Source organism: Hemibagrus wyckioides, linkage group LG11 (genome assembly GCF_019097595.1).
Source record: "Hemibagrus wyckioides isolate EC202008001 linkage group LG11, SWU_Hwy_1.0, whole genome shotgun sequence".
Lineage (NCBI taxonomy): Eukaryota > Metazoa > Chordata > Actinopteri > Siluriformes > Bagridae > Hemibagrus > Hemibagrus wyckioides.
In genome coordinates, this window is record NC_080720.1 from 18,713,042 (window position 1) to 18,735,318 (window position 22,277).

The following is a 22,277-nucleotide window of genomic DNA, read 5'->3' on the forward strand; positions in this document are numbered from 1 at the left end:
ATCTGTCTACTTGATCTTTAATTAAGCCAAAGCCAATTCCTTGCCATCTGTTTGCACTAGGCTGCAGAGAGGGCCAGAGTTTCATGGAGATATTGAGCGCATCATAGAGGAGCCTGCAGCTACAGTGAGCCCAACACACAAACATCCCAGAAACACGTTGTACCCAATTTAACGCTCTTGTACAAATCTTTATCAAAGTCAGAGTTCATTCCGCCTGACTATAGCAGGTGTATATTGTAATTCATTTCTAATCCCGTGCGTCTTGTGTGATGCAGATAGCACTGCAGAGGCCAGCAAGAGGGAAAAGGCGGCGTGTGGTCAGATAGACGTTCTAATAGAAGCCCTTATCCTACTGTACTTTACACACCAACACCAGCACTGTCAATATGGCAAACCCACAGTGTGCAGCACTGTGTTGTCCTGCAGAACGCACTCCACCTTAAAAGTCTAGTTTCCTGTCACACCTCCTCCTTCTTTCATCATTCTTTCCCTCTCTCTCTCTCATGGATTTGACCCCTTGTTCTGTTACATATGTCTAGCCACAGTGACGAGAACAAAACAAGCGATGGAGTCGGCTAGCCAACACTACTGCGTAGGATCTGTCCCCTCCTGTTTTACCGTCTATATTAAATATGGGTCTGTAACGCCCTCTATCTGCCAATTATTGTTACTGCATTCCCTCTTAATTCCTTTCCTACCTGCCATGTATCATGCTGGAGTCATTCTGGGATATAAATGTTCCATGAAAACTTTGACTGAAACCAATTATTTACAGGCTTAACTTTGTCATTGCTTATGTGATGACCTACATAACCTCATGAGTAGAATCTCCTTCCTCACACAAGTGTAAGGAAAGTATGTACTGTATATGTGTGTAAGTTGCGGGGGCCGGAGTCCAATACTGTGAGCTGTGGCAGATTCTGCATGTATAGTCAGAGCTGTAACTCGCCCATTCCGTTGCCTCTGACACCAACTGCCACTTCAACATAGGCACAAAATATTAAATTAATGGTTTAAAGTAATAATGAGGATGATTATGCAATTTTACTAATGAATTTATGTAAATATGTACAGTTTTAGTATTTTATTTTGTACACTTTTTTAGGAAAAAAATGATCAATTTGTAAAGTATTTCCTCCTCTAAAAAAAAAAAAAAAAAAACCCCTTTCCTTTCCCATATTTACGTTGGTTTTGTAAAGAGAATACTTTGTGAGCAGTAGCATTTCTTTGTTTTTATGGGAGTCAACTTTTATTTAACAAATTAAAATGTTTACCTGTATCTTCTGTCAGTTGTGTGTGTCTATTTCTTGGACTGCTCTGTAGTTATACAAGTGGGGAGAAAAAAGAACAGAGCAACACCCTCTCAAAGCATGTTCAATTTATTCTCACAGTTGGAGAAAGACAATATTTTAAAGTTTATGCATATGACAAAAGCAGAGTAACCTGTGCCAGTTCATCTTGGTCATAATACAATAACAGTTACAAGCAACTGAGAGTGATTAGTTAAAGATACTCTCAGATGTATAAATACAGTATGATTTCTGACTCAATGAGCAAACATCCTCTCATAAACGTTGGCCAAGAGGCAGTGGCTCTCGTGTACATTTAATTCATGGAGTGGTCACTGAAAAGTGAATTTATGTTTAGACAAGTGGACACTTCTTACCCAGTGACTAGATTACCACACGACACTTAGTTTCAGTCTTTCAAGCTAAAATGTTAAGATGGTAGGAAAATCATCAAGCTGGAATATTTTTTTTTTTTTTTTTTTTTTTTAAAGAAACCTCATTAGCAGTTGGGTGTGGAATATAGCCAAGTGACTGAGATACATATCTATCTCTAGAGACAGGAAGAGTAGAGGGGTAAAGGTCACTAGATTTTTGTAGTGTAAAATGGCATTTGGTCATAACCTTCAACTACAACTTTGTTTTAAACTTTATTTCCGACGTTCTCCGGTAAGGAAAAAGTTTAAAGGAAGGAGCAAAGCACGGATTTAAAATGTATGAAATGATCCTTTTCCACATCCCTCAATCTCCCTCGCTCGATTGCTCATTTGAGAACAAAAATCTTATTTGGAGATTTTCTTCATCCTCTGGTCCAATGCAGCAAAGTTCTCTTCTACAGAAACCAAATTCTCTTTCATTGTCTGCTGCACCTGAACATAGAGACAGAATAAAGGCATATAAAAACAGAGAAGCTGTATGTGAGCAACTGTACCAGTACAAAGAAAAAAGAGTAAAGCTGCAAGTACCTGTGTGAGCAGTGTCCTGTTGTCCTTCAGTGAGTTGTTGATCATTTGTTGTGTGGTGTCCAGATGGGCCAGCAGCTGCCCAAATTGCATGGCTGAGGAAACACACACACACATATTGCTTAGAAACATGAAAGCACTTCGTTTCACAAACAAGTCAGACAAAAGTCACACTAGCAGTTTAACACGAGCCAAATGCGTAGAATGTAGTGGTCTCATGCCAGCATGTCAATTTACCCCACAAACCCATTCAGACTAAACACCAACAATATCACTGGCATGCGAGAGATGCAAATGTGTGCTATTTCCACCTCTTACTTCCATCTATTTTCCTATTCCATATACATCATCATGCCCACTTTACCAAGAAATCATTTGTTTATGTCCTGGGTAATTCAAATTACAGGCTTATAATTAATGTGCTCTTTTTAACATGTTATTGTTTCCATAGTAACCTCTCATACACCGGGACATACACTATATTGCCAAAAGTATTCGCTCACCCATCCAAATAATCAGAATCAGGTGTTCCAATCACTTCCATGGCCACAGGTGTATAAAATCAAGCACCTAGGCATGCAGACTGTTTTTACAAACATTTGTGAAAGAATGGGTCGCTCTCAGGAGCTCAGTGAATTCCAGTGTGGAACTGTGATAGGATGCCACCTGTGCAACAAATCCAGTCATGAAATTTCCTTGCTCCTAAATATTCCACAGTCAACTGTCAGCTGTATTATAAGAACGTGGAAGTGTTTGGGAACGACAGCAACTCAGCCACGAAGTGGTAGGCCACGTAAACTGACGGAGCGGGGTCAGCGGATGCTGAGGCGCATAGTGCGAAGAGGTCTCCAACTTTCTGCAGAGTCAATCGCTACAGACCTCCAAACTTCATGTGGCCTTCAGATTAGCTCAAGAACAGTGCGCAGAGAGCTTCATGGAATGGGTTTTCATGGCCGAGCAGCTGCATCCAAGCCATACATCACCAAGTGCAATGCAAAGCGTCAAATGCAGTGGTGTAAAGCACGCCGCCACTGGACTCTAGAGCAGTGGAGACGCGTTCTCTGGAGTGACGAATTGCGCTTCTCCATCTGGCAATCTGATGGACCAGTCTGGGTTTGGCGGTTGCCAGGAGAACGGTACTTGTCTGACTGCATTGTGCCAAGTGTAAAGTTTGGTGGAGGGGGGATTATGGTGTGGGGTTGTTTTTCAGGAGCTGGGCTTGGCCCCTTAGTTCCAGTGAAAGGAACTCTGAATGCTTCAGCATACCAAGACATTTTGGACAATTCCATGCTCCCAACTTTGTGGGAACAGTTTGGAGCTGGCCCCTTCCTCTTCCAACATGACTGTGCACCAGTGCACAAAGCAAGGTCCATAAAGACATGGATGACAGAGTCTGGTGTGGATGAACTTGACTGGCCTGCACAGAGTCCTGACCTCAACCCGATAGAACACCTTTGGGATGAATTAGAGCGGAGACTGAGAGCCAGGCCTTCTCGTCCAACATCAGTGTGTGACCTCACAAATGCGCTTCTGGAAGAATGGTCAAAAATTCCCATAAACACACTCCTAAACCTTGTGGACAGCCTTCCCAGAAGAGTTGTAGCTGTTATAGCTGCAAAGGGTGGACCAACGTCATATTGAACCCTATGGATTAGGAATGGGATGTCACTTAAATTCATATGCGAGTCAAGGCAGGTGAGCGAATACTTTTGGCAATATAGTGTATGTGGCATAAATGAATTTAAAACATTTTTTTTAACATAGGATAATTACTGATGTTATGAAACATTCAGTGAGGGGAAATTTAATATCAGAGCTTTATAATGGTTTTTGCCACAGGAGAGAGACGAGCTGCATTTTTTTTTTATGTCTAATCAACTTCAAGAGAAGTACAGAACGAGGCTGGAGAGAGAGAAGGGTGAGAGAAATAAATTGATAAAAAGCCATAAAGATGCCATGTCCAATAACAACTTAAAATTTGAAATAAATAGCAAATTGTTGTGGTATAAGAGAAATAAAATATTTCAGCATGAGCTGTTATTGGAAATTAATCAACACCCAAAATTGTTGCTTATATTCCTATAAACAGCATGCCCCATCATGTTTATCATTTTATATTTATACAGCTTAAAAGCAAACACACTTCATGGGTCTGTAAGCTGTAGAGGTGCAGCATGATTGATTAAACAACAAGCCCAGGGGAAAAGAAAAACTTTAACCAGTACTGAAATCTGATCATGACTTTTAGAGAAAGAATCTTAAAGCATCCAAAAATCGATATTTTTAATCCATGACAGAAACCCAAGCCCCCTGTGAAAATAATTGCTCAAATGGCACCACAGAGAACCCAAAAGAGAGAGAGGTTACCTTGCTCATGTAGCTCTTTAACAGCGATCAGTCTCTGGACCACCTGAGGGAGAGAGGTTGCCATGGCATCCCACTTCTGCACCATATCATACAGCTGTGCCACCTACATGAAGCACAAACCCAACCAGCAACAAGAACATAATTTAACAACAAAAACCCTAAAACACTTAAAGTCCACTCTAAACATAAACAGTAAATATGAAACAACAGTTACAAGGTGTCCATTACGATCGCGTACAAAGAAATAGTCGTTTGTGTACATTCACATAGAAGTGGACAAACAAACTGAGCACAGGATACAGAATGCTTTACTTCTGAGCCACTGAAATATTTGCACCGCTTACATAAATCAGTGCTGCATTAATAATTTCCCTCTGTTGAACATTGTCATTATATCATTTATAGATGTCTGGCAATATAAATATGAACATTTCTGAGCATATGCAACGGTGTACTTCATGATATACTATGTATTAGACCTACAGGATGCAAGAAGCTTGAAATTTTGCCCTCTTTGGTAGAAAAATATTACAAACTATTCAGATTGCTGTGGCTTTTTCTCTACACAGATTACCCTGCATTCACACTAGCAAATAAAGTCACAAAAAGTTATTTTTGTAATATTGTTTTATTGTTATTACTGCTATTTTATTATTTATTACTTGAATTTGTATGGTGACCTTGACTAGAAAGGCAACTATAAATAAATTATTATTATTATTATTATTATTATTATCATTATTATTATTATTATTATTATTATAGTTGCAGATGACCATTCATTATATGCAGCACACAGACAGGGTAATATTCTAGTTACTACATTCAGGGCCCAAAACACTAAAATTAAATTTTGATACATTTTAGCAGACAATTTCACAAGCAAACGATGAGAGATTGTAAGCTCACCTTGTTTTGTGTTTCAGCATCTTCAATTGCTGCCTTGTGTTTTGCTATTTCATTCATCTTCCCCAAAACACTCTGCAAGTAAAAAAGGAACACTTTCTCTTAGATCCTGGAGCATACACATAAAATGATTCAAATCACGGTTAACATTTGCCTAAAAATCGGCATTCTAATGTATAATACACAAAACAGATCATGATTGTCATGCTGTGATCTGCTGTAGTAATTTGGTGTTACTTTAACTGGCACTGGAACTTTCTCTCTGTTGTTTATTGTCAGTAGGAAAGCTTAATACTAGAAGGCATGGTCACCTGCAGTCTGGCTTCAACCTGGTCCAGAGTGGCAGCATCCAGAGCACTAACTCGAGCCTGCAGCAGCTCCATAGTATCCTACAGGGACAGAAACAAGAACGTGAAGTGGAACAGACAAGTAGTCATGCACATTAGCACACATGTGATATTATGAAGACTCACCATTAGACTGGCTCCCTGGAGTCCAGCACTGAGAGGACCCTGCAATACACACAACCAAGACTGTTACAGTGGCCACCACAAACTAGCCAGCCCTAACAAACAGTCACAACTTCACATTCTGATACGGTCATAACCACAACTTGGCAACCACAACTGCATACGGATATACAGTTTTATGCAAAAGTTTGGGCACCCCTCTATGGCTTTATAATAATGTGCTCTTTTTCTACAAAAAAAAAAAAAAAAAGATTGTAGTGATATGCCATTATTTTTTTTTTAGAGAAGGCTGAATAATGTGATGTTTTTCAGACAGAAATTCTCAGTGGAGCAGTACTGTGTTGTGTAAAATAAAACTGAAAGTGAAAAATAGGCTGTGCAAAAGTCTGGCCACCCTCTCATTGGTATGGATTTGAATACATGTAGTCACTTAACACTTTATACTAACTGATTGCAATAGAAAGGAAAAAAAACCCCCAGGTAAAACCAATCATGAAAAAAGATATTTAAGGTAGCTGATTGGTAGTTGTGCTTTTCCTTCATCTCTATGGAAAGGTAGCAACATGGGAACCTCAAAAGAATCTAATGACCTAAAAACTAGGATAATTCATCAACATAAATTAGGAGAAGATTACAAAAAGTTGTCACAAAGGTTTAAAGTCTCTGTCTCCGCAGTTAGAAATATAGTTAGGAAATGGAAGGCCACAGGAATAGTTCTCGTGAAAGAAAGATGTGGCAGACCAAGAAAGATATCAGAAAGGCAAAGTCGAAGAATGGTTAGAATGGTCACGGTCAAACCACAAACGACCTCCAAAGAACTCCAAGAACATCTTGCTGCTGACAATGTCATTGTACAGCATTCTACAGTCCAGCGAACTCTGCACAAGGAAGCACAAGCTCAGTGGAAGGGTGATGCGGAAAAAGCCTTTTCTGTGTATTGCTAACAAGCAGAGTCGTTTAAGGTATGCAAACGCTCATCTGGACAAGCCAGAATTGTTTTGGAATAATGTCCTCTGGACAGATGAAACCAAGACTGAGTTATCTGGTCACAACCAGAGGCGCTTTGCATGGCGGAAAAAGAACACAGCATTCCAGGAGAAGAACCTGCTCCCTACTGTGAAATTTGGTGGAGCTGTGTGGCAAGCACAGGTACTGGAAACCTTGTCAAAGTTGAGGGTCACATGGATTCCACCCAGTATCAGCAGATTCTCAAGAACAACGTTCAAGAATCGGTCAAGAAGTTGAAGTTACGCCGGGGTTGGTTGTTTCAGCAGGACAATGACCCAAAGCATTGTTCCAAATCTACCAAGGAATTCATGCACAGACACAAATACAATGTTCTACAATGGCCATCCCAGTCCCCAGACTTAAACATCATCGAAAATCTATGGATTGATTTGAAAAGGGCTGTCCACGCTCGCCAGCCATCAAACCTGTCTGAACTGGAGATATTTTGCAAAATACCTGCAGGCAGAATTCAAGGACTTATCACTGGCTATAAGAAGCGTCTACAGGCTGTTATTTCAGCAAAATGTGGCTCTACTAAATATTGATGTCATTATTTCATTGGGGTGCCCAAATTTTTGCACCTGTCTGTTTTTGTTATGATTTACATTGCGTTATATCTGTTGATTAAATAAATGTTATTTCAGAACTGAAATGTTGCTGTTTTCATAAGCTATAAATTATATCCAAATGAAGTTGCTACTTCGAAAACCCAGCAGATTATAAATTGAAATTATGATTATTTTCAGGGGTGCCCAAACCTTTGCATAAAACTGTAAGCTTACCATAAACATATTTCCCCAAAACAATTATTGTTATTTATTTTTCAATCTTGCCTAGGCTGTCCCTCAAAGATCAGATTAGGAAATGAGGCCAAGATTTTAAGAGTTAAGTCACACAATGGATGTCAGTCTAGGTGCCTCAGAGAACAGTAAGTAAGCCTGATCAACTCAGTTTCTAAACAGGCGTTGCTGTCAAAATATCCCCAATTTTAAACACAATTTTCACTTGTAGACCAAATGTTATAACTTCAGTTATGGCTGAAATACATGCAACGGAAGAATATACTTCAGCTCAGGAAAGCCTAGTAATAAATCCAGACAATAGCACATGGAGGCATTTCCCAGGCACCACACTCAATTTAATTCACACACAAAGTTGTTCCTAGATTTAACTCAGCTGAGCTGGATGATTATTACAAACCCATGTTTAATCTGAGTCGGGACTATGAGAAAGTGGTGGACCAAGCAAATTACGCACCGGCTTATCTAATCCAGGACCTACTGCAGTCTCCAGGTCTGCCAACCTCCTCTCCAATTCTGCTATCTATCGATAAATAGACGGGGGAAACAATCAGTAACTGTTACAACATCTTTGTCCCAAGTAAGTGATGAAACTAAACTTAGAAGAAATTCATTTTACCTTGGCAGACTCTGTGAACTTCTCGTGTTCAGGTCGGCTGTGGAGTTCATACATCACAACTCCATCTGGGCCTTTGGGTGCTGCTGATTTCCCCTCTCCCCCGGTACTGCTGCGAATACCCCGTGCCACCTCCAGCTGAGTCATCAACCGCCTAATACACACACAATAACAAAATACAAATTGTGTCACCATTTCATGCACTCCATTTTTTCTCTCTCTCTCTCTCTCTCTCTCTCTTCCTAACACTTCAGGAACACTCTGTACTATTTACATGGTTGTTAAGCATATCTTTATTTCGGGAATAGTTTAGCTCATCCTGCAGCACTGGCTGAAAGGACACACTGCACAGAGATCATCGATCCAATATCAGCAGAAAAATGTGTCATCCACTCCGAGCCTTAGTCTCATTACAGACCCATCTCTACTTTTCCTTACTTGGCAAGGGCTCCGTCTGGGTCGGCCAAGTTGATGTGAGCATTTGGGCCCAACAATGAGTCCAGATGGGCCGACACCAGCTGCTGTTTGAGCTGGGCTGCCTGCTGTGCCAGAACCACTGGTGTTAGGCGCTCTTCTGCACTGCTCTCTTTAGTACTGGTCTGGGGGAAAAACACACACAGTGTTGATAAATGTTAAGCACTCCAACCTTTCCAACAATCAATTAAGGAGCTATATGTTCAGAAAGACCCAGTCAAGGAACACAATGTTGATGTTTCACAACTCATCCAAAGGACTTTTCCAGATTATATCACAAGTCCAGTCACCAAACCTAATAGATACTGTTTATTCGGGGTATTTGAACACCTTCCAAAGCATATCAGAGGACATATAATGTGATAAAATTATGCTGATAATGATGGAAGGAGAAATCTCTGAAAAGCTGGTTATTACTCTAGATACTAAAATCCTTGGCTGCCTGTTTAGCACTTGAAAAACTGACTGAGTCACAGCTGCAGTATCCTGTAAAATGAAACTACAGACTTTATAAAAGATGTAATGTTTAAAACAGGCATCTGTTCAATATTCAGTGAAAGCAGTAGCTATATTTTTCAACATAATTATTCACTGTTGCAAAGGTCACTGACATAACATGCTCCTCTGGATCTGGCATATACACGTGCCTTCTGCTGAATTCTATAACACAGATATAAAAATTACTTAATCAGGTCTCATTTTTAACTAAATCTAAATGCTCTGTTGGTGGTGTTGGCACAAATGTTCTTGTTTAAAAGACATGATACAGAGAAATAATGAAAAGAACTAATAAAAAAATGCAGATGAAAAGCTTTGCTGTATGTCAGCTAAATATTCAGCCCTGTAGTTTTACGGTAGTTTTATGCTCTCTGGTGTCTGTAAAAACAAACTGCGTGAAGATTTTTACTGCTGCTGTTTAAAAAGGTACAGCCATGTTGATATTTGTGTGCATGATGTGTGCCGTGCTTCTTTAGAGTAACAAACTTTATATGATCACAGGGGCACAGTTAATCATTTTTAAGCTAGAGCAGACATGTCCATGTTAACTAATAAAGCAGTGAATTAAAACAAATCAAAACAAATGAATGAATGCTGGTGCCTCAAACATTAAACCATGTGTACCCATGCACTTCCAAATGCTTTTCAGGGCTTAAAGCAGAATACAAATGCCAGCAATTAAGAGGAGTTGTGCTACTGCTATCCTTTGGTTGACACCATCATTTCTATTCTTAAAAAATAAGCAGTTAAGATTTCTGCTTTTAATAACATGGTTCATGGAGTATTTGTAACAAAATGACTAAACATTTTGCTATAGGAAAAAAAGAGGATGTGTGTCTCTGCGTGTACTGATCCCTAACCTGAATTTGTTCCACTTCCTCTGTGAGCTCCTGAATCTCATTAACAAGCCGCTGGTACTTTTGCTGCGGAGTCTCCTTAACCCCACATCCTTCACCCAGCTAGAGAGGGACAGACAGAAAGTTGGAGTGACTCATTAAACCAAACACTTCGGCTGGTATATGCCTAAAAGTGATCCTGAGGGAGAACTCACAAGCTCATAGTCTCCAGACTCATAGCCGACTCTGCGATTCTGGCTAATGCGGTCGGAGAAATCTGTAAACAGGCAGACGAGGAACACATGCACGAAACATTTCACGTAACAAATTAGAAACGATCATCCAGCAGTCACTGTACTCACCAAGGCCCTTAGTACTGACACGCTTGTCTTTGAACTTGTCGTAGGCAGCGTTGGGATTGACAACAATCCTCTCCACACTGTCACTGCACAACTCTTCCTGTTAGAGGGAGGAGGAAAACATGTTAACAGCTGTTTTACAAGCGGGAACATCCGAGGCTGCTTTTTACATCTGAGATTAAAACGGTATTTAAATGCTAAAAGCACTAACACCTGCTTGCAGTTACACCTATCATTTAAATTATATCTCTTATCTATAAATTATATCTGTTCTGGTTATATCTTAGTAGATTTTATGAGGTTTTAAACTACACTATTTCTGGTTTAGGTTCAATTAAAATTCTTCCACAGGCAGTTTGCTTTTTAATGACAGATGTAAAAAAGGCCCAAAGAACATAACATATAGTATAAGACATACAGGTTTTTTCAAACAATTTGAACATGCATCGTTTTTAGAAAATTAAGGCAGAAAGGTCACAGTGCTGATTATTAAAGTACTGCAAACAAAAATAAATAAATAAATAAATGTGTACTTGGCGTGTGAGATAGTGAAATCATACAAGATTTATATATCAACTAAATCTCTCTTTTTACTGGAGAGAAATAGATGCATTAGGCATATTTTTGAGTGATAAACACAGGTAAGAGTGATCTAGAGGTTTTATGGCACTCTTGCACAAAATAGGTAGTATGCTGCAGGTCTGATAATATAAGTGTACTCAGCAATAAACATTACTGGATATCATGGCAGTTTAATATTATATAGGGATGATATCATTATATCACACTAGCCTAGTGTACACTAAGCCTTAGATTCACTATAGAACTGCAAACATGATCAATTTGCCAGGTGAAAATGATCTAAAAACATTAATCACATAGGATTGATATGTTGATTTTTACTTCAAATTCAATGTTATTCACACACACACACACACACACAATTTGACCAAGACATGATGTGGCCAATTTTATTAACTTAGTTTATTAGTTTGTTATTTACATAAATTACTGAATCCAGTTTTATTCATCCACTAAAGGCAGCAATTAAAAATCACACCCATACACACTTCAGGTGGCTCAGGGAAAAATCACTGAGGAGCTACTGGAATGGTGTTGCTGTTCAGACAGGTTGTGGTTTTAGCTTTCCAAGTCAGTTCCAAGGTAAAGCAGCGCTTATGTGCTATGCCACCTAGTTAGCACTGGATTCGTAAAGAGTATTAGATTTACAGGAAGATGCACAATAATGCAAACACTCAGTCAAACACAACACCACTTAAAACAGACAAGGGGATGATTTTGATTAGATGGGAGAAGTGATGTTAGATGTTAGGGGGAATCACGTAAGCTCTTACCAGCTCCTTGGGTTCCCAAAGAGAGTTAGAGGGGAAATAAAGGAGAAGCAAGACACAAAGAATAGTGAGAGTGAGAGAGAGAGAGAAAAAGAGAGAAAGAGCAAGAGAGAAAGAAAGAGACACATATTAATGTGGTTATCACATGACATGCACAACAGGAGCTGGTGGCAAAATAAGAGGGCTGGTTGTTGTAAGCTTCCCTTGTGCGATCTATTCATTCAATCTTTCTCTTGTTCCCTACCCCACAAGGCCATAGGACAAGCATTCCACCAACTTCTCAGAGCAAAGCTGTGTTTACGTTTGGGCAAATTTTTTAGACAAACACGGCAAGTCACAGGCTGGACTGAGTTAGAACAGGAAAGCAGGGGTCGCATGTTGTGGTCGATGTAGGTTAGGCGACAAGAGATTCAGACAGCTGTGCAAGAGCGTTTCTGTCTCAGCCTGAAGGTGAAGGATGAAAGGATTAAAGCACCTTCTCCTTCAGATCAGAGAAACAGCAGGTGTTTCACACATATGGAGCTCACACTGGAGGTACACAGCAGTTACTTCTTCCCTTTTCTGCTGACAAGGTTCTCAAGGTTCCTGCTGGTGCCTAATCTGGAACTTGTTCTCACTTTTCCACCACAGTTTTCTGCCAGAACAACTGGCCCAGTTCCAGAGTGAAAACATTGCACATTACTGGGCTCAAACAAAACACAAGGTGCATCAGATGCTGAAGTTCAGCATTATGTTTTGTCCAGGGTCACTGATAGGGCTTGAATTCAAATGACTGCTCTATAAATACCATTATGGGAGGGTTGGGAAACATTGTGTTAGAAGAGTGCTGAAAACTGAAAATTAATATTATGAAACAAAGCTGGAAGGAAAAAAAAAACATTTCAGAAGGATTTACAGCAAATTAGACTGAGAGCTATGTTGCAAATGGCTGCAAAACTTTGATCAACTCTACACTTAAAGAATATTAAAAAACAAACAAACAAAAAACCCACAGGGTTGGACAAATCTCAAGCTCAGGCATCCGGCACAATCATGTTTAATATCTGGGCTATAAGTTATAAGTTATACATAGTTGGCTGACAAACTTTAACAAAACTAAACTTTCCATTTGGGCTTCAGGATGATGCAACACACCTTGATGTTAAAACAAAAGATCATGATTCTGAAATCCCAAAGCCTGCCTCACTACACACATCAGCTTGAGACATAATCTATCTGACAGGGGAAAGGTTATCATTAAGGCAAATTAATTAGCATGCATGGATGATGACTGATGATCTTTTTGACAGGACAGGAACATGAAATTTAATGCAAAGCCATTTTGTTACTCTTCGGCTTGCTAGACACAGTCACCTGTCAAGAGAAAATATAGATGCTGTAGACATAATGTTTATAAGCATTGTGAGGAGAGAACACAGCTCATAGCCAAAAACCTGTATCAATGACTTGCTGACCTTTTGTCAAGGCTGAAAACATTAGGCTACATTAGAAGTGGATAATGATGCATTTGTTTCCACTGAAGTAGCTAATAAATGATTTAACTTTACCTTAGCTAGAACTTTTTAACCTCTTCAATTAGTTTCTAGGCACCTGAAACTTGGGACTTGGCAGTACAATGGGGCTTTTACTTGCCTGGCGAGTTAGCCAATGGACTTATGATTTGTCCATCCCGGGAAAAAAATCTTTAATCATCTGTAATCATCACAGAATTGTTGTATATAGTGATTATTGATGGGTTTTTGTGGCACTAAATCGTTTTATTATGGAAGGTGAATTAAATTCTCAAAGACATAAGCAAAACTTGCACAACCTCCATAGTTTCTCTTATAATTAAACCACTTCACATTTGATTGTGTAACGCATTGGTGCTTGAACCGCTGGAAACCAACACGAGAAGCAAGATTGACAGCAGAACTGTGTTGGTGGAAAAGGAGCGACAGTCCATTAAAGCAATACATGTGCATACAAGCACTCTCTATTTCATGCTCTGTATAAAGCATTTGGTCTGAAATTTAGGATGCTCAATCTAAATTGTTATGGCTAGAAAATGTTCTTGGTGGCTCTATGGGATGTCCTCCAGTCCAGTCCATTGACGGTTCAATTTTATCCCATGCTTACATTAAAAAAATGAATCAAATCAAGACAGATTCCAAATAACAAAAAAGAAAAAAAAAAAATCATAAGGTCCCACAGCTCTAGGATATAAATGTTCCTGATTAGAACCAAGGAGAGAGGGAGTAAGATTCCAATCCATGCAGTAATTGCAGGAGAAAAAGGAGGACATCTTACTTGCACAAACTAGTGTCCGAAGTGGATCATAACAGGGAGGGAAGGTGTTGTGACAAGGAAAGTAAAGCACTATTATGTTAATAGTGTGTGAGTAATTAGCACAGATTTAATACAAACGTTCAAAAATCTTAAAAACAAAACTGATAAAACACTTTGTAATAATTTGTTGTGTTTACTACATTACATTGTAATTGCTCTAATTTCCCCTTGAGGTCAATAATGTTTATCTGACATGCACATGTAATCAAAATATGAACAGCAAAGTGGTGAACTTTTGATGTGACACAGTTGTCTTACATTATTTTGCTCAACTTTTTTTCTGCTTTTTGTAATCAGTCAGTAGAAATTCATAACAAGACTCATCTGAAAAGGCCAAGGTTCAAGACTGTATATACAGAATGCAAAAGTTTGCATTCCCCCACAGGTCTTGAATATAAAAGCAAAGAAACAACTTCATTTTATCAAGGTATCTAAAACAAGGTATCCAAAAAAAAGGAAATGAATCACAACAAAATAAAGAAATACAGGCAAAAACAGAAAACAGCTTGAAAAAAAAAACAGATTCATTCATTCTATGACTCTCTTGACATGAAGATAGTTTAAAACATCAGGTAGAGTTAAGACACACTTTTCACTATTAATATCTTTATATAAAATGCCATAAAGTCATTCCCATCTCTCAGCTCCCACAACTGGACTGGATGCTGAGATCAGGTACAGCTGCAGTGTATAGTCATTTAAATCTAACTCTAGTGTTTTTTGCCCTTTGATATGGTTTGTTCGGGCAGATAAGATCACAGCAATTAGACAAATCAATGTAACCTGTCTGAGCAATGTGCATCTGCCCAGGTTCAAGTGAACTAGTTCCCTACTGAACGCTAGTTCAGAGAGAGAGCGAGAGAAAGAAAGAAATGGGGACGGACAGGCGGGCGGGCGGACAGACAGACAGAGAGCGAGAGAGAGACAGAGAGAGAGATAGAAAGAGAAAGAGAGAAACTGCAACAAAAAAACAGCCTACAATAAGTTACCAATGACCAGTTCATACCTAATAAAATGAATAACTGTTTAATTCTGTTGTATGAGAATACAAACTTTTCTTCTGTATGGATACAGTCATTGGCCAGGATACTGACATCACACAGACAAAACAAAAAAATTTGCAGTGTGTAAAGTGCATGCATGTGTGTGTGTGTGTGTGTGTGTGTGTGTGTAGTAACTCACCGACTCAAACTGCGCCTGGTCGTCCTCGGGCAGGTCGCTGGTCTCATACACATCCGGCTCGTTCGAGGCCTGTGGACACAAGAGTGCACTCTATTAAAGCACAAACTTTCCTCATGTCTCTTCAGGATAAACACACACATTGTCTGGACACGGCTCCGGAATACACACGTCTTACTGCAGGAGAAAACGCTGAGCATGAAGCGCATGACTGTAACTGGCTGTGTACTGGACACTGTACCGGAGGCCGACGCCCTTTAAAGAAGAGACGCGTCTACAAAATGGATGGAGAACCGGACACACATTCACTAAATAATAAAAACTTACATTAACTTAGGGATTTTATTGCATTGTTGTTGTTTTTGTTCGTAAACTTAAAGGTGCCTATGCTAACGCCATTCTCCATCAAGCTAGTGCGATAAAATAACGATTAAAATGACTCTTCACGCTAGCTAGCTAATGTCTTACATCAACATCTCACGCTACATATCTGGCTGTAAACATGTTCATGTACATTTCACTGAAACACAATACAGGTAAACGATGGGATTGCTCCATCACTTGTCTAGCTAGCTATCTTGTTTATATTTACAGCTGATGATGATCTGATCATTGACATTAGCCGGCTGTTTTTGGGGTGTAGTGTTTACCAGTTCACTCGGCTAATTATCTAGTTAACTGTATTAGCCTTTAGAAAAATAATACCTGTTAAATAATCTCCAAAACGATATGCTGTTATAAGAGCGCGTTTGGTTAAAAATAATAGTAAAGAAAGAAAATGCGAACCGCATAATATTACAGGTAGCTAGTTTAGCTACAAAGCTTTTAGGCGCTAAAGGGATACTGTTTAGCTAACTAGCTTCTGACGGTCGCTAGCCATGCAATATGAATTACAGAGACTTACGATGCCCGGCAGGGTGGCGTACTTCGGGTCGGCCATATTGCCACAAAAATAAGTACAACAGAATTCCAAGTATCTGTGTTTTATATTATTTGTGCTAGATAATTTCCAGTTTGAAAAGAAGCGAACGCGCACCACAAGCCAGCCGCCTCGGTGCCTTACAAAGCTGCTGACAACACACCGCAAACGTCAGGCGTGAAACCAGCGGAAAGGTTGCCAGGTTTCGGACAAATAAACGAAAACAGTAAAGTCACTAAAACTCCATATTGCGTTTAAAGTCCATCATGAGCAGAAATGTACTTTATCATATATACTGTTTTAAATATACTATTTCTTCAGTTGCCCTACATGGTCTCAAATAATAATGAGTAAATTAATGTTGAGAAATACTGAGTAGATTAATTCATTTACACATAATCATTCCATACAGCACCGTACAGAGATGACATTCAAAGCAACAGGAGACCACCTCAAGTGGGATTGTATATATATATATATATATATATATATATATATATATATATATATATATATATATATATATATATATATAGGTGTTGTCTCACACCATAAAAAGTGGACTGGCTAAGATAAATATCGCCCTTGGTGTGTGTATGGTGTCCTGTAATGATGGCATCCCTTTTGTGGACAGACTCTGTAGCTACTGTGACCCTGACCAGAAAAAGCAGTTACTGAAGATGATCAAATAAATGAACAGTTAAAAAAGAAGTACTTGTACATAGATCATCCACTCCCCCCTGTATATATCACCCCCAAAGCTGTATATTATCCTTAAATTATTGTAAATATACCGCTATGCACTTCTGGTTAGATGCTAAATGCATTTCATTGGCTTTGTACATGTACTTTGAACGATGACAAAGTTTCATCTAATCTAATCTAAAAGGTAGACACGAAACAACGGATCTGGCAACAATGGAACTCACAAAGTCTCGCGAGAACAGTATCCCGAGGATAAACGGGAGCTCATTATGACTCCCCATGTCTCTCTTCTTAAGTATTAAATAATTGGTTCTGTGACATATTTCGCTCATCATAACAGATGCTGTGTATATAATTAAACTATTTGAAGACGACAATGTAGTTACTCTATAATTTTTGGTATTTTCGTATATGTACGTCTATTAAATGTCTGAAGGGATGGACTATAGGCTATTAGCTTTTTAATGTGTTATAATTGGTCAGTTGGTCAGTAATTGTGTAGTAAGCTGCATTTAAGTTGCTTTATATTTTTTGATTGCGAGCTCAGTGGTACTGATGCGAGCTACACTTCGTTGTCACGGCATCAGAACCCAAGCCACGCCCCCTTGCTATTTTCAAGCAGTGCCGAGTACGCAGCATCATACTGCACACCTGCCTTCTCCGGTTGCGCATGGAGTAGGCAAAAGATCAAAACTATCAGGACATTCAATCATTCCTAAACATTTCCGACATCTAATGATAATCAAAATCAGTTTGGCTCATAGGTTTTCTGGTGCGGAATTTTTTTTTTTATGCATAGAGCATAGAGACGCATTCCCTGTTTTGGATACTGCACAGCTCAAGGGAAGGTGCGAAACTGCGCATCTGTCATTCAGCCAACTCAAACGGTGACTGAGTGTTTCGACTATTTAATCCCAACAGTCTACTCATCTGCTTTAAGACTAGTGTCTGCGATCGTTTTTTCCGCGCCTGTTAACGCAAGGGGACCGTCACTGGAAAACGATCGCCTTTAAAACTCTTTGCACATCACACAATGACTGAAGCCGGTGCAGAATGCAACATCAAGGTGCTGTGCCGTTTTCGTCCATTGAACCAGTATGAAATCCTTCGTGGAGACAAATTTCTCCCCGTATTTCAGGGAGATGACACTGTCATCGTGGGGGTAAGTTGCGTTCATACTGACTCTCCATTTATTGTGAGGATTTTTAACATTTTTCTTTTTTAATTAAAGAATGACGCAGAGTCTCTCACCTGTCCTTAACATCTTTCTTAAGAAGTTACAACCAATCTGTAATAAAACTATGAATATATTAAAAACACTGTGTAACTGACCATCATTTAACTATTAGTGCACTAGTATATTGACTGGCATGTGCCAAATGTTGTCTGGTTTTCTTTTAAAAAAAATAGCTTAAATGTTTATTGAGCATTTTATTACATGTATAAATCAGGCCATGTTAAATTAGGCCACCATCAAATCATGCCTCAAGGCTGAGCAAGACTGGAAATCCTCAACCAGCCAAGTTTTTTCCTAAACACAAGACAAGCACAAAATGTGCCAGAATGTATAAGGATGCATTCATTTGACTCTCTGTCACAAAATGTGTGAATGTTTTGTGGGTATTCTGGAAGGCTGAAAAATTCTCCCTGGGAATATGGACATGCAAAATACTTTGTATAGGGTGCTTGTTTCTGGTAATAAAGTTTGCCATAAATGTGTCCAGGTACAGTTAATGAGTCATAATAGTATTTTCACACATTTAAAGATATGTGCTATGCTTCAAAGTCACAGGAATTCAATAAAGCAATTGTGATAGCCTATGGCAACAATCATCTTAATAATTAACACTAAACACTCAATGTGGGTCTTGTAAAATTTTGGCTAAATAAAATTTACACAGTGGGAGCAGCTGCTAGCTGCTTTATGCACACGCACACACACACACACACACAGATTTTTGATCACGGGGGCAGCAGTGTGTGACTGAGGGCCTCAGACAGCAACCACAGTGTGGTTAATAGTAATAGGGCCTTAATTGTTTCGTAAAATTGAATCAGTGCCCTGTGGGATATTCAAAACTGATATCTAAAGCCTATTATAAGCCCAGACTATTTTAGATATTCCACTACTGTATAAGTTGCTGAATTGTACCAGAATTAAAATCAATTTAAAATTTCTACATAGGATGAATAATTCATAAAGGATCATGATCAAACAGAATAATGGGGTCAGACATTTGCACTCCTGATGTTAATGATTTTTTCTCTTTTCCTTGCTTCAATCTATTTCTGTCTTAAATGCAGCTACATGATTTATGGTACACCCACTCATGCTAAATAAATTCTCTTAACGAGGGGAAATCGACATGGCTGTCCGATTAGATTAAATCTGGTTCCTTAAGAACATGTAGAGCACAGAAAGCACTCAATACTCAGCAAAATAAATAACAAGCTAGTAATAAAAAAATAAAGCTTCCAAACAGGTTATACTATCTATTTTTCTGATTATAGTAGACACATCTGTCTCACTGGTTGTTTTCCTGTTCGGTTCTGCACCTTATAATTAGATTTATATGTGTACACTGATCATCTAATCTTAGATCAGCTCTTTTACAGTGCTCGCTGAGATGTTTCTAGCCATTTGTGGTTCTGACGGGAGCATTAGGCTGAACGAGTTGTCTGTTTTTTTCTCACAGCAAAGAGAAGGTGTCAGTCCCAGTGGGGTACGGGTTTTCTCTGCCTTCTCCATCCTCCCCTTCTTATAAACATTGGTTGGTGTGTGAGTCAGACCAAGAATGAATCATTTGGGTTTGACGTTGAGCATATGTGACTGCTGTTTTCACCCATCTGTCTGTCCATCCTTCTATCTATCAAGATTCTTCATTCTGTCTTTCCCCTTATTATATTATGAAAGCAATCACAGATTGAATGTGCTTCAGGCAAAGAGACTTAAATAAAATGAAGAGAAAAAATAAAGGAACAGCAACACTTTACAGTTATGCTTTTTCTTCATATCTGTCTTTCTCTCACATTCTGTCTTAAATACATATATTCAGTCCCCTCCAAAAGTTTTGGAACATCAAGGCAAATTCTTTTGTTTTTGCAATACATTTAAGGCAAAGGTTTGGTGATATCAGTGGGTTTCTGGCTTAAAGTATCTATCTGTTTCAGGTTTTTTTTTTGCTCACCTAAAAATTGTTTGGTCTGCTACCGAAAGTTCCATACTCAAGTCTTAAACATCTAGACATCTGTTCATCTTTTGATATTTCAGTGTAAAGAAAAGAATTCCCATTGCCATGCCAAAACCTTTTTCATTATATTTTTTTCATTTTGTGGGCAACAAGTTAATTGTGGTGTGCATTTTTAATTTGCAGTCTAATTCTGCAATCTGCAAATTGCAATTCTGCAATGTTTGCTTTTATTTATAGAGCTGCTGCTGCGTGTAGTCAATGAAGATGACATGTTGTGTGTAATATAATAATTTAATTAATTTATATCATCAACAATATATGGCCAAATGTTTGTGGATGCCTGACAGTCACACCCATATGTGGGTCTTCCTCCAACTGTTGCCACAAAGACTGAAGCACACAATTGTCTAGACTGCCTTTGTGTGCTGTAGCATTACAGTTCCCCTTCACTGGAACTAAGAACCGAAATCTGCTCAAGCATGTCTGGTCTGCAGAGCTTTGAGCTCAACCTCACTTAACACCATTGGGAGGAAGTGGAAGAACCCGAAGCCTCATCATCCAACATCAGTTCCTGATCTCACTATTTCTCCAAAATCTAGTGGTAAGTCTTCCCAAAAAATATCACAGAAAAATTGTCTAAATCTGAAACTGACTCGAAAACCACACATGGGTGTGATGCTCAGGTGTCCTATAAACCTTAGAATAAAAATAAATCTTAAAAATATTATTAGATGACTAATGTTGTCAGTTGTATATTTGGGAAAGACATTTCTGTTTTGAAACATAGTTTGCTTAGCCAAATACATTAGACAGGAGATAGAAAGTAACACAGGGCATCTAATATAGGAGTTGAATAAAGTAAACATTAAAAAAAAAAAAAAAATAAAAACAAGTACATTTTCCAGTGTTTCCAGGGCAGAGTGATAATTTTAGCTTATTTAAAAAAACCCAAAAGCCACACCATTTCCTGTATAAACGTGAATATAAAAACAGATAAGAATATTTTGAACACTAAACAGATATAGATACAAATAGAGATTGCATTATACCCTACATACAGACATAAAAAGTGTACACAATATCCACAGAACAACAGAACTGTTATCAAAAGAAAAATGGGAGCAGGGCATTCTGTGTGAAGTCTCTTCTTGGTGGAAATGAATAATCTAATCAAACACGATCTTTAATAATACAGAAGGGAGACAGAAGGAGATAAGTACAAATAGCATTTTTTTAAGAACGTTATCCTGAGAAAAGAATATTGTGTTCTGAGAATGTGAGACAGGGAGAATATGAGAGAGAGGCTTTATTCATGCTTTAGACAGAATGCTGCCTTTCTGTTCTGCAGCTGAATGCTACACTCTTAAAAAATGTTCTTCAATGAGTCTTTAAGGCTAAATTGGATGATTTTACCTGGAAGCTAATCAGATAGGGAAACATTACTGCAGCATGGTCCAGTCCAAACCACACATACTGGGCATTTGGGCATTCTGGTGCTGCAAAAAACTTTGCCTGAATGATGACAAGCTGTGGCATGTAGAGCAAGTCCAACCAATTTGGTTCATGTCATGTTGTATATCACTGTGGCACAGCAGGTTGTGATGTTGCCTCACAAGTCCAGGGTCTCTCCTGGGCTTAGTGTCTGGGCAAAAATTTGCATGTTCTCCCTAAGGTTTTGCCTGTGTTCTCTCATTTCCCCTCGAACAAAACTAGTAGGTGAATTGGTGACTCTAAATTGCAACATACTGCCCTGTCCCATTCAGGGTATATTTCTGACTCAGTGCCAAGTGTTTCCTGAGTGGACTATGGATCCACCGTGACCAGGATAAAGTGTTTACTAAGGTAAATGAATGATATCTACTATGTGAAAGCACAGTTTTAAATCATAACATTTAAAACTGGTATTATGCATTGCATTATAAGATCACTGGTTACTTATTAGGTATGTGTATTGTGTTATGTAGATTTACAGATTTATGTATATTTGTAGTCTATTTGTAGCTTATATCCTTAATACTTTA

The 22,277-nt window shown here is 38.7% G+C and overlaps 3 protein-coding genes across 5 annotated transcripts in view; 2 read left to right on the forward strand and 1 right to left on the reverse strand.

Moving 5' to 3' along the window:
• Positions 1–1,773, forward strand: part of mbd6 (methyl-CpG binding domain protein 6) — a 15,673-nt gene extending 13,900 nt beyond the window's left edge. For 2 of the 3 annotated variants that reach the window (XM_058402403.1, XM_058402404.1), the window contains exons 12-13: positions 61–124; positions 276–1,773. In XM_058402403.1, coding sequence (XP_058258386.1) covers positions 61–124; positions 276–326 — 115 coding nt within the window. In that variant the 3' untranslated portion in view covers positions 327–1,773. Of the gene's footprint in view, positions 1–60; positions 130–275 lie in introns of those variants that run through there. The other variant, XR_009206024.1, reaches the window with a different exon arrangement.
• On the reverse strand, positions 1,364–16,548 carry dctn2 (dynactin 2 (p50)). Its single transcript, XM_058402405.1, has 14 exons — positions 16,346–16,548; positions 15,445–15,513; positions 10,586–10,682; positions 10,439–10,500; positions 10,248–10,346; positions 8,854–9,014; positions 8,419–8,569; positions 8,257–8,322; positions 5,995–6,033; positions 5,833–5,910; positions 5,525–5,596; positions 4,616–4,718; positions 2,252–2,343; positions 1,364–2,155 (listed from the first exon to the last, which is right to left on the reverse strand). The coding sequence occupies exons 1-14, from the start codon at positions 16,379–16,381 to the stop codon at positions 2,069–2,071; spliced, it is 1,212 nt and encodes a 403-aa protein (XP_058258388.1). The 5' UTR covers positions 16,382–16,548; the 3' UTR covers positions 1,364–2,068.
• A 1,163-nt stretch (positions 16,549–17,711) lies between these two features.
• The window catches only part of kif5ab (kinesin family member 5A, b), a 30,461-nt gene continuing 25,895 nt past the window's right edge, over positions 17,712–22,277 (forward strand). Inside the window, exon 1 of the mRNA XM_058403882.1 lies at positions 17,712–18,227. Within this exon, the coding sequence (XP_058259865.1) occupies positions 18,099–18,227 (129 nt within the window). The 5' untranslated portion in view covers positions 17,712–18,098. The remainder of the gene's footprint in view (positions 18,228–22,277) is intronic.